We start from the raw sequence: 22,268 nt of genomic DNA, 5'->3' as shown, positions 1-22,268 counted from the left end.
AGAGAAGAATTCTAATCCTTTTAAAACATGACGTCTCCCATGTTTGTCAGTATATTTCAAAAGAAGCCTGAGTCTCTCTCACAATGTATTCCTCCCTGCATCTCCAACCCCCATTGGAAAACAACTCCAGCATCAAGCAGTCAGAGGCTCCCTGCTGATTTATTAGCCTACTTAGGGGTTTGAAAGTTGGTTACAGTTTTACTTCAGAATACCATCAGCTAAGAAGGGACAGATTTTGGCTTGAATGGGTTTGTTTTTTGCTCTTGCTATACTGCAGCAGGAACTTTCCATTCAGCCCATTGAGACCTGAACTCAGAGGAGGGTGTGAATCTAGGAGTGAGACCTTGTCCAATGAGGGCTGCTCTCAAGGGCAGTGACCCAGTAGGGAGGCACCCAGGGTAAACCCAGTAGGAAGACGGCGGTCATGTCACCAGGGCATCTGGGGATAAGTGCTGTGTGCAGGTCATGACCAGGAAGGGTGGCAAGAAGGCTTTACTGAGGGATCTCACTGAACGTGCTAGAGATTGCAAACCACTGACAAATATCATTAGAACAGCAGTGGCCAGAATGAAGTGATCAGAGAGGAGATCAAGCTACTTGTGGGCTGCAGATCAATTATCCAATCTGTTGTGCTCAATCAATTGTTCTTAGCTTAGGGCACGAGGTGTAGATAAGTTCGAACAGTTATTTACTGGACTGGAATAATGGCCTTAATTTTGTGAAACTCAGTTATAAAAGAGGAATGTTTATGTCTGTTAAGTCTTACATGGTGGAAAGCAAATGTATTGGAAACCAAGATTTGAAAGTAAAATTTGGACAGTGTAATTTAGATTCAGACGAGACTAAACAGGATAACATGTGAAAAATGTTGTAAGCTCTGCTAGGTAATTGCAAGTCATTATTTCAATCTACCCTTTACAAATAAGGAGATTGGGTGAATCAAAGTCAAAGGAAATCAAAGTCATAGCTGTAGGCCTATCCTTCTCCCCCTTCCCCTGACTTCCTTCTCCTTCTTCCTTTGCTTTCTAACCTCATGTTCTCCAAGGAAGCAATTCAAAAGGGAGCTCTGGAATGAACAATGCTAGCTGAGCAGGGTAGCATCCTGGTGTTGGGGGTTAGGTTTTGGCTGTTGCCTTTGGAGATGGAGGAGAGACAGTCAACTGCTGATGTCACATGCCCCAGGTTCAACATGATCAGCTCTGGCTTTGCCTGGACCATGTGAGTAGACATAAGTGTTACCATTTCAGCCTCTCTACTATCAAGATCCCTTGTTATTGATGAAATTATTTTGTTCATTTTGGGTTCTATACAGGAAAATGCAGAAAATTCTTATGTAAATATCATAACCTTCCAAAATCCTCCTTACTCTTTTGGAAACCTCCATTGTCTTGCTCTTAATAGGGCCAGCATTTTATAAGTTTGTGTAACTTTGTGCCACACTCAGTTGCCAAGGCTGGCCTGGAACTTGCCTCAGCCCCTTGAGTCACTGGGACTACAGGCATACGCCACTATGCCTGGCCAAAGGCCTTTTAGGCCTACTTGGAAAACTTAGTTGAGACTGTGTGATCCAAGCAGAAAGGGAAGCCAGCCAGTCCTGGATTAAAAACACCAACAAGGGGAAAGGAGCAGCTTCTGCATAGGGACAGTCCTCCTGGTGATAATTATGGGTCTCTTATTTTCAAGACCAGCTTGGTCTGGTTGGTTTCCTAGTCAACCTTTGTTTCATGTTAGTTTCTGTCATCTTCACCTGCAGTGGTTTGTCTATTCTCATGAATCAGCCCCTGTGCACTGCTAGATGCCTAGGAGACAAAATGTATCAAAAAACAAAGATTTTCCTAACACCAGAGCCCTGGTGTACTTACCAGCGGAGGTCTCAGGTTAAGAGGAAGCATCACATTTTCAAAGAGGTAAAAGAGAATCAGATTCTCAGAAGGTCAAAGCAATGGTGTTTCCCCGCCAGGTGTTCCATAGATACAGGTTTCTTCTGTTCTTTTCCAGTGAATAGAACAGAAGAAACCTATTCATGGAAAACAATACATAAAAAAGCTTTTCATATCTACCCTAGAACACAGCACCTAGCTCAGGAGCTAGGGACGTGCTCAAAGGTCCCTTTGGCGATTCTTTTCTTGGAAAATAAAAAGCCCTTCCTTCCAGATACATTCAATCTTCTGGAAAATGTCTTCATCCATCAAATGTTTCAGATAGAGAAAGAACAGGGCAGAAATGCTGAAAGGAAAGCAAGGAACCCGGAGATGGGCGAGCAAGAAATCAAAGACAGAGACCAGGCAGAGATACACACCAGAGTTTATTTGTCAGAGCTGACAAATAAAGGCCATCTCTCTATAGATGAGAGAGGCAACTCAGGCTTGGGGTTCGGGACCTTTATGAGGCAGGGGTGGTTAAGGCTGGGGTTGGTATGAGGGAGTGGTGATACGCCCTTGGGCAGGAAAGAATGCCAGAGGTGAAGTGTTGGGTAGATAGGAGGGAACTGTGAGCCTTTCTCAGAAAGGCCCTTGGGTGGGAAATCGAAATTTTTCTTGCTGTCACTTAAAATGGCCATCCAGATGCTAAGCAAGGACCTTACAAATGGGGACAGCCGGCAGCTTCCATGTTCAGCTTGCTCTGAGGAGTCTCTGTGGACTTTCTGGTATTTCCTATGTTGTCGCAAGTACCTGCTGTCAGCCCTGTCCCTCATTTTCACTGTTTAACCATTTCAGTCAGTATCCATAAGACGGGAATAGCATCTTAGCCTTCAGATAATTTGCAAGGTGGAGATTCAACAGACTTAACTGAAACTGATTAGTGACAGGGTTCATTCAGATTCCCAGAACATTTTTTTAAAAATAAAGTGATAAGATTGTGTCTGTTTTAGCGTATTAATTTTACTTAGAGATACTTGTGGAAGGCTGCCATGTCCTGTGACCAGCGTTTTCCTCTCCTGATCGGTTTGAGGCACTGTTGGTCATTCCCAATGATCTGGCTGCTTTTAAGGGCTGTAGATGGTAGCCCCATCTTGAGAGTAGTAAAAACGCAGCCAAACGTGTCTTCATGCGTGGGCATGCCTTCTTACATCCCCAAGGATCAAGTTACCTTACCTGTCCTTGTAACCCTGCCCCTCTTGACCTTTTTGGATGGAAATTTCTAAGAACCAGAGTCCCCCCAGTAAAAGACCATTCCAAAATGTGCTCGCTCTCTCACCAGCCTCTCGTGATATTCCTCGCTCTCCCATTTTGCGGAGCTTGAGGCCATGGGCAGAGGAACTTTCCGGGGGCTTGAATTTAAAGGTGTGTTTGTGTTTTATTTGGTACCTTAGGAAATTCACTCCAGCGACCTCTAGTTTAGCTGCCTGTGCTGGCCGAGGGCGGTAGATACTCGCCATGGGTTATTTAAGCCTGTTGACAAATTAAAAGGTAGAATTTCAGCTCTCCTTAGTAACAAATGAGTCTTGATTGCGGGTAATTAAACACAAAGTGAAGCTGTAGCAAACATAAAACACTTGGGCCAGAGGTAGAAAGGTCTCATCTTTTCAGTTTGGTATAAATGGGAAGTGTTCTTTTGTCATCTGAAAGCTTCTAGGTAAGGTACATATGTACTATGTAGACAGTGGTGAGCTGCCAACAAAGTTCTGAAATAGAAGATTTAAAACATTTGTTCTTCCAGTGAAAAAGAACAGATATTATTGGTTTGCAATTCTTATTAAGTTTTCTTTGAATGTATATCATAAAAGTCTAAGGAAGAAACACAAGGCAGGTGTCTTCAGTTACCTACATGCTGCACACAGAGTGACTTGTTGACAAAGTTATGTTCAAATTGGAGATGCCCCTGTGCTGTAAATGCAGATGGTATTTGTGGAAGAGAGTGGAGGCAGGGGGAGCCATGGCACTTCTCAAAATGCATGTTTGTACTGAGCTAAACCCTTGGCTTTGGGTTCTCCCAATTGTGATTTTGTCCAGTCTTAGTGGTTTGTACTGACTCTGTGCACTGTCCTTAGCCCAGTTTCCTTAACCCAACTAACCAGAGCAAGTTAGACTGGTTTTATCTCCCTGGAAATCATAAAAGCATACAGTTTCTCTTTTGCTTGATTTTCCACTTTCAATATGAAGCCTTGTCCTGCCCCTAGCCATATAGAAAGTGCTTCTCTCCCCTGCTGCTAAGAACTGCATTTGAGCAGATGTTGAAAGATGGATTCTCGAAATAGAGAAGCATCTTGATTTCTGTGATATTTGTGTCAGGTTTTTAAGAATGTGATACTCTCTAAGAAATTTGCAAAGCTAAATAGAAATTATTTTCTATGGTTTAACATTTCTTTAAACCATGTGTCAATGCAAGGACTTTTGGGAAAAAAGACCATGTTACTTGATACAGATGCCCATGCCGAATGGAGAGGAATGGGCTCACCTTCATTTGGTCAAGCAGGGTCAACCAACTGTATGGCCCATGAGTCAAACTGACCGACTGTCTGTTTCTATAAATGATTTATTGAAACATCATTCGTTTTTGTGGTGTGATGGCTGCTTTCCCACTACAGAGTGGATCATAAATGACAAAAGTTTCACGGCCTGCATGAGAGTGAAGGGAGCTTCCCCTCTGCAGGTCTGAATGTGGAAGTCTGCTGAAATGAGCTGACAATAGGTTAACAGGAGAAAAGGCCCATGCATTTATTGATGTGAACATGTATGTAGGAGCCACATATGATCCGAAGCTCACAGAAGGACAGATGGCTGAAGCTTAGATTTTCTCATTTTCTCATCATAGGAGAGAGAGAAGTGGGGCAGGTACCAGTTATAGAGGGCATTCAGTGATTGTTCAGGGAGCTGAGTGGGCCTAAGGACCGGCAGTGGCCTGGGACTCTACATGTACTATTCGATCTTCAGTCTCTCCCTCTGTGCTACGGGTTTCATCTTCCTCCATTAATGACATTTTTGTAAGAGGTTGAAAGGCACTCGTGTTCCTCTTTGTTGGATCCGTCTTCATATAGATAAGGGAACTTCAGAGAAAGGCCTTCCCTGCGTTTCAGGAAAGAGGATTGAGAAACGGGGAGATGGAAAGATTAGAGAGATCTTGAAGCTGCTGCTTTTAGTTCAGCCTGTGAGAACCCCAAACTCTGGGATATTGTTTTGTGAGGCCCAGCTCCTAAAAAGCCTGAAGTACTTACAACCTGGCCCTTTCCAAAATGAGTTTACCAACCTCTAGATAACAGCATAGTGTTTAAGTAGTCAGGTCTGGTTCATCACGAGCACTTGGAGCTGTGGGTGAGTTTTTAACTCTTCTAAGCTTTAGTTTCCTCAAGTATGAAATGGAGGATACTGGGGATAAAATGTTTAATTGAGATAGTATCCGTAAAGCACTGGTCTTGCCCCAGGCCCTACAGATTTGTAAAAAGTCCCAGAAAAGTACTGAGCATGGTGTTTGGCATGTAGAACGTGCTCAGTAAACATGTGAACATATAAAATAGCTAATTATATTTGTCGTTTTCTGCCACTTTGTGGCCATTACTGTGGATTACTGGAATTCCATCCACCTCCTTCCCTCCTGTTTCTTTAGATGGCAGCTCCAATTCCCACAAGAAAGCAGTCAAGGACGATGCCCTGAATGGGGTGGGTAGGAGGAAAACAGGTAACAGTCTCTGATAAGCTGTGAGGAACACAGGAATCAGGTTGTCAAGTCACAGTCCCTGTTGTAGGACAGCAGATAGGGTGTGGCCCTGGAATCTGAAATTTCTGGGTTTGTATTTTTGCTCTGTCATTTACTAGATATATGACCAAATGTAGCAAGTTAACCTTTCTCTTATTCACGGGGTCCTCGGGTTAAACATTAATGTGATCAATAGAGTTGTGAAGGTGTACTGAAATCAAATATAAAAAATACTTGGTACATGTAAAGATTGATTCCATCCCAGTGGCTCAGGAGGCAGAGGCAGGAGGATGGCAAGTTCAAAGCCAGCCTCAGCAACTTAGCGAGGCCCTCAGAAACTCAGCAAGACCCTGTCTCAATATAAAAAATAAAAGGGCTGGGGACGTGGCTCAGAGGTCCTCAGTACCAAAAAAAGAAAAAGAAAAAAAAAGATTGATTCTGTAAATGTTGGCTCTTAGCCATGTTGCCTAACATAAGCAAAAATGGCAAGAGAGCTGATGTTGGAGATGCAGGTATCTGTGTGGCACACTTTCCTTGAGTTTCAGTTCTTTGCTCTAAAGTCTGTGAGGCTTTCTTTGACCACCTATATTAAAATCTCAAGCTCTTCCCTGCTTAATTTTTTATCCATGTAACATATAATTTTGTGCATGTTCTATATTTATTTGCCTATTTATTAACTATTTCTCCCCACCCATGTGCATTCCATAAGGATAAAGATCATAGTCTTGTTCCCTGATAGTCCTTGATGCCTGTAATACCATTTGCCATTTAGTAGCTGTGTTAACTATCTGATAAATGACCAAATGGAGCCCAGAGGACCTTCATATGGCCCTAGAAGCATCCTGCTTATCTTGGGGGGATCTGACTGGGGCTGCAGGAACAGGAGGCCAGCAACCTTATGAAGTTGAGCAACCATTGTGGTCAGGCAAGTTAACACTAGTGTGCTCAGTTGTGCAGCAACAGAAGATTTGTAGAAAAGCTTCCCACTGTTAAGGCTAAACATACGAGTTATGAAAGCAGTAAGAAGTTTTTGGGGATTTGTATTTTGGGGTTGTTTTATACTTGTGGCCATCAAACCTAGAGCTTGTGTGGCGATGGTGGACATGGGCCTTCTTAGCTCAAGGCATCATCTTCAGGGACTCCCGCTGGCCAAACAGTGAACCCTAAAACTGTAGGGAGCTGGATCAACTGACTCACAGGACTTGAAGAGAGGAAATGGAGCTCTAACTTGACTTCAAGGTCTCCAGGTGAGAGACCTCAGTGCCCGCTCCACTTTTCTACTTTTGATACCAAAGCATATTTGGAAAGGAGAAGAGAAGGTAGAGAGGTGTGTTTTCAAAGAATATGTGTTTATGAATAGACTATTTTGTTGTTTCCCTTTAGAAGACCAACCGCATTCACAGACTAGAGTTATTTATGTTTTATTCTTCATTGTGTTTTTAGTGCCTAGAATATTGGAAGTCACATAAAAGAAAAAAAATGAAAAAAATAATCGAACAAATATATGGACTATATTTATTTTGGGCTTCTGGTGATATTAGTTTCTAATGTAGGGTTTCTTTATGCAAGATTGCTTCATTCATGATGCACACTTATAATTCCCGTGGCTCAGGAGGCTGAGGCAGGAGGAACACGGGTTCAAAGCCAGCCTCAGCAAAAGCAAGGCGCTAAGCAACTCAGTGAGACCCTGTCTCTTAAAAAAAAAAAAAAAAATACAAAATACAAAATAGGGATGGGAATGATGGGAATGTGGCTCAGTGGCCAAGTGCCCCTGAGTTCAATTCCCAGTGCCAATAAAAAAAAAAAAAAAAAAATTGTTTTATTCTTTTTAAGTTGGTTCTTTTTAGTTATATGTAACATTGGAATACATTTTTATATAATCAAAAAGTATGAATGTGATTTACTTTAAATTCATTTCCCAGCACTACTGATTTGTTTTTGTTTTTGTTTTTTGGTACCGGGGGTTGAACTCAGGGATATTTAACCCCTGAGCCACACCCCAGCTCTTTTTATTTTTTTTATTTTGAGACGGGGTCTTCCTAAGTTTCTGAGGGCCTCACTAAGTTGCTGAAGCTGGTATTGAACTTGAGATCCTCCTGCCCTAGCCTTCTGAGTCACTGGCTAGCTACTCTACTGAACTTTCTGCAATTTCATTATAGTTTATTCTTTTAATTAGATTTTTGTGGTTATACTTGATGTTGGGACTCACTGTGGTATAGTCATGTATGTATGTATCAAAGTTCAGTCAGATCCATTCCATTGTTCTTCTCTTTTCCTATCCCTCTTTCTTCCCACCTCCCCCTCAATCCCTTTCATCTACTCCACTGATCTTTTTTTGTTTATTTATTTCTGACTATTTTTTGTTGTTTTGTTTCGATACTGGGGATTGAACCCAGGGGCATTTAACCACTGAGCTGCATCCCCAATCCTTTTTTTTTAATATTTTATTTAGAGACAAGGTCTCGCAGAGTTACTTAGGGCCTCAGCCTCTGAAGACACTGGAATTATAGGCATGTGCCACCGTGCCTGGCATTTGCTCTATTTTTCATGAAATTTCCTATCCTGTTTTTATTCCCCCTTTCTTTCTCTCTCTATTTATTTATTTTTTATACTCCGCCTCCTTATTTGAGATTAGCTTTCTCATATTAGAAAAGAGTTTTGTCCTTTGACTTTTGGAGACTAGTTTATTTCACTTAGCATGACAGTCTCCCGTTCAATCCATTTACTGGAAGATACCATAATTTTATTCTTCTTTATGACTTAAGATGTTCTGCAATAGCCACTAGTCATCATCTTTGAAAAGAAGCACATTTCAACTAAAATGCACACAGCAATAATGGGTACAAACTAAGTTTATGTTCTGAGTCTAACTAGCAGGCTGGAAAAGTCCCTGGGTGCATTGTTAGTGTGAGAGACCATGTTCTACAAGGCAAAAGACTTTTGGAGACACAATATTGTGCCAAAGTCCCATTCAAATAACATGTGAATTCTTCAGGCCTGTCGGGAAATCTGGATCAGAGTCAGCAAGAAAATCCCATCAGTATAACTTGTTCTTCGTGAGCCTACAACATGAACTTGTACCACACTAATACCAAAGCTCTAGCTTTAGAAAACTAACAGGAAAATATTGTTCAAGACAAGGGACTTTGTATTTTCTCTGGCACAGAATGAGCGGTAGTTGATAGCTAGTTACAAGGGATAGAATGCTCAGGGGGGAATCTGCTGCATCCCCCAAAGTAACCCTGTTTCCTTCCACCCTGTTTTCCAGCATGGGCTACTGCATCCTTTTTGTGCATGGGTTGAGCAAGCTCTGCACTTGGCTAAATCGATGTGGGGCCACCACCCTGATTGTGTCCACCGTGTTGCTGCTGTTGCTTTTCTCTTGGAAAACTGTGAAACAGAATGAAATTTGGCTGTCAAGAGAGTCCTTATTCAGGTATGATTAGACAGGTAAATGTGTACTTTTTCCCATTTATTTGTTCACTTACAAATTTGCATCAGCAAATGAGATAGCATGGGTGTGGTGGTGTTGATTAATCTAGAATATTTAGTAAAAAAATTTTTTTTCTTTTTTGGTATTGGGCATTGAACTCAGGGGCACTAGACCACTGAGCCACATCCCCAGCCCTATATTGTATTTTATTTAGAGACAGAGTCTCACTGAGTTGCTTAGTGCCTTAGGCTGGCTTTGAACTTGTGATCCTTCTGCCTCTGTCTTCCCAGCTGCTTGGATTACAAGCATGCTCCACTGCACCTGACACTTTTAGTAAAGTTTTAATGGAAGATATATTTTAACTTTAGGGTTTTTAAAAAATTATATAAAATTCAACATGAGCTCATTCTAAGTGAATTTATGAAAGCAAGGCTCATGGAAGGTTTTTTGAGTCTGTGTATTCAAATGGAAAGAGTCTTAATGATGAGTTGAGATCTAAAATCAGCCATAAACAAAATGAAACTGGTAAGCCTAGCTTTCTCATTCAGTCATGTCATTGGAAAAGGTGAGCACGCAGCAAGAGAGATGGCTATATGTGTACTTCTTTAGAATGTTCTAAATGCCTTGTGATCTATAATCTAATTGTTTTATTTTGAGCATTGATTTTGAACAAGGAAGTGAAAGACTCTTTCATCTCCAGATAGCGTTTTCTGTGGCATGGAAGCTGTTTCAGAATATACCAATGTCAATCCACAGCCCTGAACCTGTCAGGAAATATGAACATTCTTTGGGACTGTCACTCACTCATCATGCTGTGTCTCCGGGGCCTAGTCTATCTCACTTGTGCCGTAGCCCTGGTGACCAGTATCTGGCTCTCTTGCTACTGTCACATCTGCCACACAGTATTTCCCTGTCTCCCAGGGACCTCCAACCTGTGTTTTCTTCTCCTTCTGTCCTCACTTATATAACCCAGTTGGCCAATGTAATCAGCATGGTTCCCTCAGTTCCCTGTTCATTAAGCTGGTACCTGACACTTTTTTGGTGGAAAACAAATGACCAAAAGAGTTGGGATCACTCAAGAAAAGGAGAAACTTTTGGAAGAACATAGGAAAACACACAGAATTAAGAGGAAGGTCAAGAACCTGACTTGTCACAAACAGAAAACAGAGACCCAGACAGTCCTTGCTATGTCCTTTCAGTAATGGGAATGAATGGTAAACTTACTCTATCTTCACATCAGAGTCCTAGGGGGAAAAAGTCCTATTGATTGAGCTTGGCCTTAGTCTCCATCAGTAGCCTGCCAGTGTGCTATGATGATGGACCTGGCCAAAGAAGCTTCTTTTGACTTCCATGGTGAAATTAGGGCAGGCAGAGCTCGTTGGGGTTCTACAAGGACTTCACAAAGCCAAGCAAAAGGAATGTTTCCAACAGGAAGTCCAAGTGATATGAGAAGGGAACAAGAAATGAATAAATAAAACTAAAGTTGACTCTATCCTCTACTATTTTTAAATAATGCATCTGATTTTACTACATGGCAACTTAAGTTTTTTAAATAGAAATAATTAGTTTGGAATGCATGTCTGATTATTTTATTATTCCTATATCATTGTCATCATCATTATTTCAGTGGGCACTTTAGGGAATTGCTGCAATGTAAAGTTCTTTTTGTATTCTTTTGCTTTTTGCTGTGCTGGGCATCAAACCCAAGGCCACACACATGCTAAGGCCACAGAATGACAGAATGACTACAGATTCTGCTCAGCCTCTGTCATAACCCAGTTCTTACGGAACACAGTAGATTCCTTCCCGGTCATTCTGAAAACACAGGGCTATTGAAGCTCAGTAATAAAACTTCCTTCTGGTGTCTGTTGCTTAGTTTTGTTTCTTTCACTTTCAATAGTCAGTGCTTTCATGAGAAACTGCAACGGTTCTGCCCTGTGTTAAGCCTGTGCCTGGGTAAAGAAATGAACTCTGGTTGTGTCTTCTGGTGATGTTTATTGCTTAAGCAGAACAGCTTTGGGGATGGCTTTCACCGGCAGTAGTTTATTTTAAGGATAGTAAGTTAGCGCTCAGAACCCGTACGACTGACACCAGCAATTTAAGAAAAGAAAAACAAAAAGTGCATTGACTTTGCATCCAGAAGCTTCTGTTCTTTTAGGTGGAAGGACATAGGAAGTGAACAGTTGATTACTAAAACACAACCATTCCATGTTTGTACTTAAAGGGACTTTGGTTCTGCAGGGAGCTTTGGTGGTCAAACGGAATTTTGTATCATGTATAATTTTGTGTCATGATTTCTTCTTCTTCTCTCTCTTTTTTTTTGTTTTTTAGAGATTTGCCTTTTATGTAAGTCCTAAGAAGCATATTAAGAATCTGAGACTTTAAAATTATTCTTTGTCCTTCAAGTCCAGATGTATAATGTGGATTCATCTGTGAGAATAATATCCAGATCAGATGAGTGAACATTTGCTGGTAACATGTGCATCACGATAGGGTCAGGGGGTTGACTTGGGGGTCTGGAGTTAGACATTCTGGCTAGGCACCAAGCTTTGCCATTTTATGGCTATATGAGTTGAGGCAAGTTATCTAACTACTCTGTGCCTCAGCTTCTTCATTATAAAATTTAGGATAATAGTATTTGTCTCCAGGATACGGCATGAGAATAAAATAATCAGCAAAACATGCACAAGACAGTGTCTAGCATACGGTAAACACTGTGTTAGGTTTTCAGATTCTTATTCTGCGCTGTGTTCTAAGATATGGAGGGGGGGTTGTCCATAGAAGAGCTGGAAGTCTACATGGAGTCAGGCATGGGAACATATTTCAAGCTAATGTAATGTTAGACACAGAGCCCTCTGCAAGTGCAGGGAGTGATCAAGACTAACTTAGGCCTTCAAAGATCTTTCTACTACAGGTCTGAGCTGAGCATTAAAGGATAAAGAAAAACTAAAGTCGCCACTGTGGCCACACCCAAGGGCTGGCTGAATTAAGAAACAGTTGTAATGGTTCCAGACACAGCAATGTCCTCAGCAGAGGTTCTGCTTCTGTTCCTCCTCAGTTCCACGTGATAAACCCATCAAGCATTCCTAGGACATATGGCCTGGCTGAGGCCTCTAATTCTATGGGACGGTTTTGCTTGGCAATATTCTCAAAAGTCTTTACAGAATATCCTAAGACAGACCTTTGTGTTAGAGAAAACACAAATGCTGGCCAAGCTCCAGCCTTCCAGCTGAGGCTTTCTCTCACATAAATGATCCCACTGTATCTCACAGCTTTATTCTCCTGTTGGCAAGAATCTTACACACACGAGACAGAAAGAACCGAGCCCTTGTGGCTCATGAGAGGCTTGGAGGGGGTAAGTTGTAGTCTGTGCTGAAGTAGCTGTTCAGAGGAACCAGGGTTTGAACTCACATCTGGTCTAAAAGCCAAGGGAGCATAAGCTGCCACACCTTTTTTTAGAACTCTTGTTTTCTAACCTAAGTGAGGTCCAGTATAAACACACCCATAATTGCAGCTGGAAGGTATTTTTTTCTTTAATTTTGTAACAAGAAACTGTTCTGTGTCCTTTCCTCCTCCAATAGGGCCTAGCAGTAGCCCAGAACCTTAGATTTGTGTGGACTAAATGATACCATGGTAACATAATTCGATTAGATTAAGCCCCATCCTCACAATACCTGGAAAGATGGAGACAAGCATATTTTCTTTTGCAAGCGCTTCAGGGTCTCTGAATTGCACTCTCGAACTGCTTCAGTGACCCACTGGCCATTGATGAACACTTACAGTCTACATTTTTCTCCCACTCCGTAGGAAGCACCTTTCTCTCAGTTCTTTTCTGAACTACTGTGCCAGAGAAATTCACAGCTTTCCCAGGGCAAAGAACAAAACCACCAGATACTGACAAATTCTTCTTAAGAGCCAGGTAGTAAATATATTTTAGGCTTTGTGGGCCATAGAGTCCCTTTTACAACTACTGTACTCACCTCTCCTATTGCCTCAGGAAAGAGGCCAAAGACAGGTGTGTGAACCCGTTGCCTCCTTATGGCCCACAGGCTAGAGTTTGCTTATCAATGATAACATTCTGATAGTGAAGTTTTACTAAGTTCACTTTGTTCTGTGTTACTCGTAGCCTGTGGGACTGTTTGGTTTAGGTTCAGATGTTGACCTACCTCAGGAATGATGGTGACCATTTCTTGGCCTTAGTTGAAATTTCTACTTAACTAAGCACTAGATCTATAGCCTTAGAAAATGTCTTCATCTGTCGGAGCTTAAATCTCCTCATTCAGAAATATAATAATACAACTTACCTGAGAGGTTATTGAGGAGGCAATCCATGAGACATGGGTATTTAGCCTAGTGCTTAACTTAAAATGAGCATGCCCTAAATCCTGTCATCCATGGGTCAAAGCAGGGTTCAAAATTGAGAAGAGCCACAAATTTTTACTCCTTTCCTGCTTAACTCTGGCAGAACACTACAAATTTAAAAAAAAAAAAAAAAAAAAGTATTTCCTTATCAGGAATTTGGGGATGGTTCTGCTGACCTATAATCCAGCCATGCCAACAAAACAAGTTAATATTCAAAAAACTTGGAGATATGCCTGATAAAAGTGGCTATTTTTATTCCTTCTGTTATTTCTCCAATTTTCTGCAAATAAGAGGTGTGAAGGAGAAATGTGAAGTGCACACATTTTAATCTCATGAGTTGAAATCCTGCAAGGAGAAGGGGATTTTTTCCAAATAATCATTGTTGTAATGAATAATAGTACTTTGGATCCAGCATATAATTTATGAACATGACATATTTATGTGAAGTAAATATGTATAAAGCTGGATATTTCCATTAAGGCAACTGAGAGTGCTAAATCAAATCAAGGAAGAGACGGGGAGACTGACCTGGCCAGTTATGCTTTCCAGGGAAAGTTCTCTTTGCTAGATGTTTATTGAGAACCAGGAAAAACAGCAGAAAAATATCACAGCAAGAACATAATGGTCAAAACAACAATGGGAAAAGCAGAGTGTTCTTAGAATTGTAGCTACTCCACCCACTCCACTGCCTGTTGTGCTTCCTCCTGAACAATGTTCTGATCTTAGCCAGAGCGTGTTTCCGCAGGCCTGATTATCCATTCCTTGGATGAAATGTGAATTAGAATAACTGGGCTAATTTCAAAGGAAAAAGATAAGTTTCATAAATATTCCTGTTACATCCATGCTATAATCAAAGTTGTCTGCAAAACCCACCTGTTACCATGCACTATGTACTTCTGGATAGAAAACTTGGAAATTTTCCTGAGTGTAAATTTGGTCTTTTAAAACTATTATTATCACTCTAACCCAGATCCTACTCATATCCTACAAAACTCATACTGTCCATTTAAACAATTACATTTTTATGTATTTATGTTCTGTCATGTACATAAAAATATTTCATAAATTATATAAATTGTGTAAGAGTGAAAGGTAGCATTGGTATTTTAGCATCCACCTCCAAATAGAGCTATCCATCATACGCACAGCAAGTGCCTTTGGCTGCCCTTCAGATTCAACAGTTGGTCACCTTTGATAGACCACAGCTTTTCTCTGAGGCTCAGCTTTCTCTCTTGTAAAATGAAGAGAGAGGATGAAATTGCCATCAGCATTCCATTGGGTCCTCCATTCTGAGCAGTGAGGAAGTTCTGACTCTTTTCAACACCAGTGACAAGTTCTTACAGGACTCACAGGCACCCTTTTCTTCTTGGCTGCTGGACCCTCCATCCATAGATCTTTAAGGTGGTGGGGAGGGGGCTCCTTGTGGTAAATGAGCCCTTCCTTTTGTCTACAGCAGCTTTTGAGAGAACAGGATATGCATTGATCTCACCTGATCTCAGCCCCTAGGCAGCCAGTTCAGAGACCTTACCATGCCACTGAGTTTCATTGAGAAAAGTGCTTTGTAAACAGTGAAGTCTGAGATGCCCATTTCTATCGCAAATGAGAATGGGGGTTGGTTCCTTTATAGGAGAATATATCCTTCATTAGAGAGGCCTTTTAAAAAAACATCTGTACTTCTGTCCGTGGTGGACAGTCAGCCCTCAGCCATCATGTCACCCTCAGCTAGTGCCAGGATTGCTGCCTGCTCACCTCGGCTCTTCTCCAGGAGCCCAAGCCACATCAACACTATCTGTGGTATTTATTTTTGCCTCTTTCAGTCACAGTAAAAATAGAGAAACAGGAAAAGGAAGCAAACTTCTTTGATCTACTCTCTTCTTTCTTCCTTTTTAACTGTATAAATTTAAGGAGTACAGCATGAAGATTTGATAAATGTATCCATGAAATGTATCGGTGAAATAATTGCTATAGGTAAGCCATTTCACATAACTCTCAAATCCTGTGTTTGCCTCCTATTATGACCATTTTTTTTTGGAGGGGGTTCACCAAGGACTGAACTTGGGGGCACTAAACTGCTGAGCCACATCCTCAGCCCTTTGGTTGTATTTTATTTTGAGACAGGATCTCACTGAATTGCTTAGTGATCCACTGGGTATGCACCACCACACCCAGCTATTTTTACCTTTTTTTTAAGTAATAGCACCTGAAATCTGTTCTCTCTGTAAATTTTTAATCTATGACACAATAAGATAGTCCTCTTGCTGTACATTGTATCCCTAGACTCATCCCACATAACTGCAGGTTTGTGCCTTAAACCTAGCCCTCGTGTCCCTCATAACCATCATGCTATTGTCTGTTTATATGGGTTTGACTTTCTTTTGAGATTTCACAGATAAATGAGATAAATCATGCACTATTTGTCTTTCTGTGTCTGGCACTATTTGTCTTTCTGAGGCCCTAAGTAACTTAGCAAGACCCTGTCTCAAAATAAAAAGGGATGGAGATATGGTTCAATGGTTAAGTGCCTCTGGAGTCAATCCCTGGAACAAAAGAATAATAATAAGAAGAAGAAGAAGAAGAAGAAGAAGTCCAGAGACAACTGGAGGAAAGGAAAATTTTGTACACTGTTGGTGAGAATGTAAACTAGTGCAATCATTATGGAAAGCAGTATGGAGAGTCCTAAAAAAAAAAATTTTTTTCCAACCAAAATTCAACAAAGTTTACACCATCCTAACATATTTCCCCAATAGATTTTCACAGTTCGAATGGAATTTCCCTATTGATCTTTCTTTAAGCTAACAATGAAATGAAAATCTGTTGTCCGAGAGAGGTAGTACATTAAAGTATAATTGCCCCAAAACTTGGTTCTCATCCCTGAGTTCTTCTTCATGCCCAGCTGTTCCCCTTTCAATTTTATCAAAATAAGATCCACAAGTTTTCTTTCTATGTAGCCCCCAAATCATTCATCCCCTACCCCCACCACCTCCCTCCAGGCTAGAGAGCAAAATCTAGAACCAAACTCCTTGAATCTGAATTTTATCCCTGCCCCTCTCCAGCTGCATCCTCTTGTGCAGGTTAATTTTGTGAGGCATTTGCAGATGTCACACTGATCCTCTCCTGCCCCAGTGTTACCCTATGGGCTTCCCTGGGCAGATGGCCTCAGCTGTAGACGAGCCTTCAGTGGAAAGTAAGACCTTTAGGCACAGCCATTTGGCACTGCGACAGTCTCAACTCTCTCTGCTGATGGGCAAGTACAGTGCCCTCCCTCATGGTTAAGAGCTAGGGCGTCGGTGATTGTTACAGACCCAATGTTTATGTCCTCCAAAATTTGTATGTTGAAGCCTTCACCTCCCATTTTGCTTTATTTGGAGATAGAACCTGTGAGGGAAGTGACAAAGTGAATGAAATCATAGGGTGGAGCTCCAATCCAATAGATCTGGTTCCCTTATGAGAAGAGGAAGGGACACCAGAGCCAGCTCTGGGCACACACACCTCCCTCCCCAGGAAAGGCCATGCAAGGACATAACTAGAAGGTGAGTACCTACAAGCCAGGAAGAGAGCTGACCTCAGAAACAGAATCAACCAGGACCTTAATCTTCGACTTCCACCTCCAGAATTGTGAGAAATAAATTGCTATTGTTTAAGCCACCCATGGGGTTTTGTTAATGATAGACTGAGCAGACTGATACAGTGGCCATTGAAGCAGGGTTTTTAATGTCTCTGAGCAAAGCCTCATTTCCTGAACTGTGTAATATTTTTATCTGCATTTATTTTATAAGTTCTGCATTTTCCCTCTGCCCCCACTGCTGTCCTTCTCAGGTGCATTTATTTAAAAAAAAAAAAAAAAAAAGTTGGCACAGATTTAGTACAGGGAAGCGTTGGATTTCCAATAAAACTTGTCAGTAGGAAGCCCAGTCTACAGTCATCTCTCTTGTATTGATTTATTTTTGCAGATAATTTCCAATTATTGGCGAGGAGAGGGGTGGGGAAAAAGCTATAAGTGAATGAAGGAAGAAAAAAATCTTGAATCATCCTCAACTTTCTCCAAGGGTTGTTCTCCAGAGAATCATCTGCCATCACACCCTGCCACCTGACACCTGCCACCTCTGCTTCCTGAACATCTTCTACCATAGCCATGGCTGCAATTCTGACAATCCTTCCCCTCCTTCTCTCTCTCCCTCCCCCTCCCCTTCCTCTGTCCCCTTGTTGCTGCTCTCTGCAGCACCCTCACAGGTCTCTATGCCCCAGGTCTTTCCTCCTGATCCACTTCCACTGCAGCCATTGCAGTCCTCAGATGTTCCACTGTTGGTCTCATTTCTATGCTTCAAACCCTGCCCTGACTCCCCAGTGCTCTTCCAAGAAACCCAAAGCCCCTTAGGGTCTCCCCACTCTCAGACTTACCTTCCCTGATCCAGCAGCACCGAGTTTCTTTCAGTCCCTCAGAAGCCCCTGCTCACTTTCTCTAGGTCCTCTGCTTGGGGCATTGTGCTGCCTCTCACCCTGGAGCTTATTTACTTCTCCTTATCCCTTGTCTCAGCTCTGCGGTGACTGTTCTGGAAGTCTCCCCTGATCCCCATTCTGGGATGAGCCTCAGCTCACCTGCTGTTGCAAGCCACTCTGTCATCACCCGCATTTCCTGATTCCCCAATTTTCTCACCCCAGTAAGCTCCCGAGGGCAGGGACTCTGGCCGCCTTCTGTCTCTAGTATCCAATTAGTGACAGTGTGTGGCACTGAATGGGCTTTAAATAGATATTAAACAACTGTGCCAGGCTGGGGTTGTGGCTCAGTGGTAGAGCGCTTGCCTAGCATGTGTGAGACTCTGGGTTCAATTCTCAGCACCATATAAAAATAAATGAATAAAATAAAGGTTCATCAACGTCTAAAAAAAATTGTTTTTTTAAAAAAAAAAAAAACTGTGCCATTTACCACAGTTCAAAGAAATGCTTGCAGACTAATTTGATTATACCATCAGACCTCTGGAATGTGTCCCTTTTAAATGATTCTGCTTGGGCCTATATTTACTTTTAACTTTTCCTTTCATTCGCTCCAGCCATGTGATAATTATCTCAAATAAGCTCAAATTTACTACCCCCTATTGGTGAGTAATGAAGGGCCTCTCTGTGTCCCTGGACACACTCCTGGGTCTGAATAGGTTTTCCTTGCAAAGTGGCCCTCCTGAGAACTACACATGCCCAGAGGGAAGCGGTGGCTTTGTGGACTTGCTGAGAGATGGGAGATACCCTTTCCTGCTAGCCTGGATTCCAGCATCAAAGGGAACTGGAATGGTGGGAAAGAAGAAAGGAGAAGAGGCAGAGAACAAAGGGAACCACCTGTTAGATCTCACCTCACCTCCTTAAGAGGAGGTAGTAGTTAGGGGCTGTTGATACTCATTTTATGAAATCCATTTAATCTTTTCTTCCTTTGGTTCTTCGGTGTGTGCATGGAGCACTTAGGCATTTTCCATTGAGTTCCTGTGAATAAAAACACCGGTCCCTGAGGTACACAGGAGAGGAAGAATGGGTTTGCCCCGTATGTGAATTTGCACTGGAAGGATCTATCTGTGCTTTCCGTCATCCTCTGCAGAGTTTCCCTTTACAGCAGCCCTGGGAGTATCACGTTTGCCCACTGCACCCTAGTTAGGACACTGGTGTGGTAATACAAGGTTACCTTTTGCCCTAATGTACCCTCAGGTCTGTCATTGGACCCTACTGTGCTCCTAAAAGAAAGCCTAAGGAGTCATGGCAGGGCTTGCCCAGGCCGCAGGTGTGTCTCTAGAAAGTAGAAAGGTTCGATGTTTACCTGCCGCGGACATTGTACTGGTGCCCAGTTAGCAGCTTTGTTCACTTGTGCACAACTTTCGTCTTTCCTAGAAAATAATGTTGGGTAAATCATACAATTCACAAATTTTGGAAAAGCCTTATTTGAGGTGAATCCAACAAATGTTTCAGATACACACATTCATAAAACCATGAGTAAAATATGAAGGAATATCATAACAGTATTCTCTGTTGCTGTTAAAATAAATTTTTTTAAATGTATCTGTTTTAGATCTGGAGTTCAGACTCTGCCCCATAATGCCAAGGTTCATTACAACTACGCCAACTTCCTGAAGGACCAAGGTCGGAACAGGGAAGCCATCTACCACTACAGAACAGCCCTCAAGTAAGCGCCTTGCACTGCTATTGTGCTGTGAAGATCCTGGTTTATTTCACTCATGCCCTCCTGTACATGAGTGGTCATGGGTTTCTATTGAGGGTGATCGTATCCTTGGAGGGAGGATATTTCTTGGACTAGGAGTCTTTTGGCTCACCATTCAGTGCTGTTGTTAAGTGTGGTAACTCTGCCTTGTTTCTCACTCAGTGTTTTTTTTTGTTTGTTTGTTTGTTTGTTTGTTTGTTTTTAAAGTTTTTATTGCTGCCCCTTACTCAGTGAATTAACACTCCATTGAATACATTTGTGCAAACAGGAGTTGGTTATTAAAAATGTATACTGGTCATTTTATAGGATATGTATGCCAGTGAATTCTCAATTGCATGTTTATAGGAAGACACTTGAGTATAGAAATGAAACACTCTGGTGGATATATTAAATCAAAAACAATGAGAAAATACTTGATCGCCATGTTGGGAATATGTTAATTGTGTGTCTGAGTATGGTGTGTATGTGTATATTCTCTAACACTGTTCTTGTGTTTTCCATTGGAAGAAAGAATACCTTTGATATGACTTTAAGGGAAAAGTAAAACTTTTCAGTTTTTTGTAACCAGCAGTAGTCTGTGGCTACTCAGTGGAACTGAAACTCTGACTTTATGGATGGTTTTCTCTAAAAGTCCCCAGATAATAAATGTATTTAACTTGTAACATGTGGAGCCATGATGTTACAGTTTGGATCTGGAATGTCTCCCAAAGGCTTCTGTGCTGAAGGCTTAGTCCCCAGCCTGTGGTGCTGTGGAATACATGCCCTTAAAGGAAGCAGTGACACCCAGCCCCTTCCTCTTTCACTTCTTCACCAGCGATCAGCTGAATAGTTTACTCCATTCTCTTTCCGGTCACGATGCTTTGCCTCCCCACAGGCCCATAGCAATGGGGCCAACCAGTGGTGGACCAAAACCTCCAAAATTGTGTGCCAAAATGAACCTTTTGTCTTTATAAGGTGATTATTCAGGTATTTTGTCACTGTAATATACATGATGATTAAGCATAGCCTTGGAATCATCAGTTGTTAAATAGAGCAAGGCAGATCCTTTCTTATTGAACACTACTGATGCTCACAGAAACCTCTAGAAGAGAGATTGATTCACATTTGGTTAAATTTTCTGAGACTGTTCCACTTTGAGACATGATTAAAATTCATATGCCAAACAAATCATACTAAAGTGACTACCTGAATAGTCTCAGGGCTTAGTTTGAAATCATTATTATATTCTACACAAGCATATTGTTTATCAATCAAAAACTTTTGGGCTTTAGGACCTGCTTACTTAATATTCAATATAGCAAAAGTTTTAGATTATATATATCAAGGTTGTGATCGAATACTTTTTCAAATATTACAACAAATGTGAGACCCAGAGCAATAATCGTAACCAAACTTTTTTTTTTTTTGAAGAATACTACTTATTCATTATGGACTAGAAGGTAATCTATAAGATTTAATAAAGAATTGCATTTGTTCACTGGAAGACAGTTTTCAAAACGTTTGCAATTCTTATCTCTGTTGGTTAGATTATGGTTTGTGTTTTTGCCTTTATATTTTCTTGTGTGTTCCAGATGTTCCACAGTGAACATGTACTGCATGGATTATGACCTTCATAATTAATTAATGTGCAATGATTTTCGGTGGTATTCTTGAAGGGAGGAAAAGAACAACAAGTTGTCTAAAAAATACTGATTGGAAAAAAAATGTATCAGTCTTATAAATTTGTTTCACTATAACAGACGATTTCCTATCAAATTCAAATAGACAAATAAGGTAGGCCCTGAGGCACAGTGTGAGCAAAGGTGTAAATTAAACAAAATTCTCTGGCAGTTGATTTTATTGAATTATAGTAGCTGGGTGGGTACTTCTGCTTCTTTCCTGTGAAACAATAAAAATAAATGTTTGTTCCAGCAATGTGCTTCTGGAAGAAATATGTCCCTTAGAAATGGGGAAAAACAATTAAAGCTATAAATGCACTGTCTAGTAATTAGTGAATTATTTAATGTTCTCAGACCAGATCCAAAATACTTATGATTAAAAATATCATTGTTTTTATGTGATTACCACTGGGATAAATATTCAGCAGAGGTGGATAGTTTTTCTTTTCTTTTTAAATAAATTTCCACTCTTCATGTTAGAGAGTAAAGGAAAAGTACCAGGACTGTCCATCATTTTGATGATTATTTATCCTTAGAGATTGGAAGATTGCCCTTATTTTCGTAATGCTGTTTCTTTGTGGACGTTGCTGAGTCAGGAATTCTTCTCCCTCCCAACTGCTCCACCCCTACACTTTATTTTTGTGTGTCCAATGTTTTGTGTATTTCCACACAGTAAGAAAGAGAGTGATTAGGGAAGTTCTAGGTTAAAGGTGAAATGACCTGAAATCAGTTCCAGCAATTATCCATGACTGTTGAAATGACTACGCAGAGCCCAAAGGCAATGGTGAAATGAGCCATCAGGGTTGTATCTATAGAGATCTCTTTCTGGCTGACTTACAGTTCTAAAAATAACACTATATTAAGTTGGTAATTGTATACAACATAACTATTCTGGTTCTTTTAAACTGTATGTTTAAATAATGGAGTACTACTACTGACTTCTCTCTCAGTATATTTCATTTATTTTTTTTTTCAGTTGTGCTAG

The 22,268-nt window shown here is 41.1% G+C and overlaps 1 protein-coding gene across 1 annotated transcript in view; it reads left to right on the top strand.

The window, feature by feature from the left end:
- Positions 1-22,268, top strand: part of Tmtc1 (transmembrane O-mannosyltransferase targeting cadherins 1) — a 254,420-nt gene that overhangs the window by 175,788 nt on the left and 56,364 nt on the right. The window contains exons 10-11 of the mRNA XM_076854245.1: positions 8,903-9,070; positions 19,476-19,589. Of these exons, the coding sequence (XP_076710360.1) occupies positions 8,903-9,070; positions 19,476-19,589 (282 nt within the window). The remainder of the gene's footprint in view (positions 1-8,902; positions 9,071-19,475; positions 19,590-22,268) is intronic.

Source organism: Callospermophilus lateralis, chromosome 4 (genome assembly GCF_048772815.1).
Source record: "Callospermophilus lateralis isolate mCalLat2 chromosome 4, mCalLat2.hap1, whole genome shotgun sequence".
Lineage (NCBI taxonomy): Eukaryota > Metazoa > Chordata > Mammalia > Rodentia > Sciuridae > Callospermophilus > Callospermophilus lateralis.
Note: the sequence above shows the minus strand (reverse complement) of the source record. Positions and strands in the feature narration are given on the sequence as shown.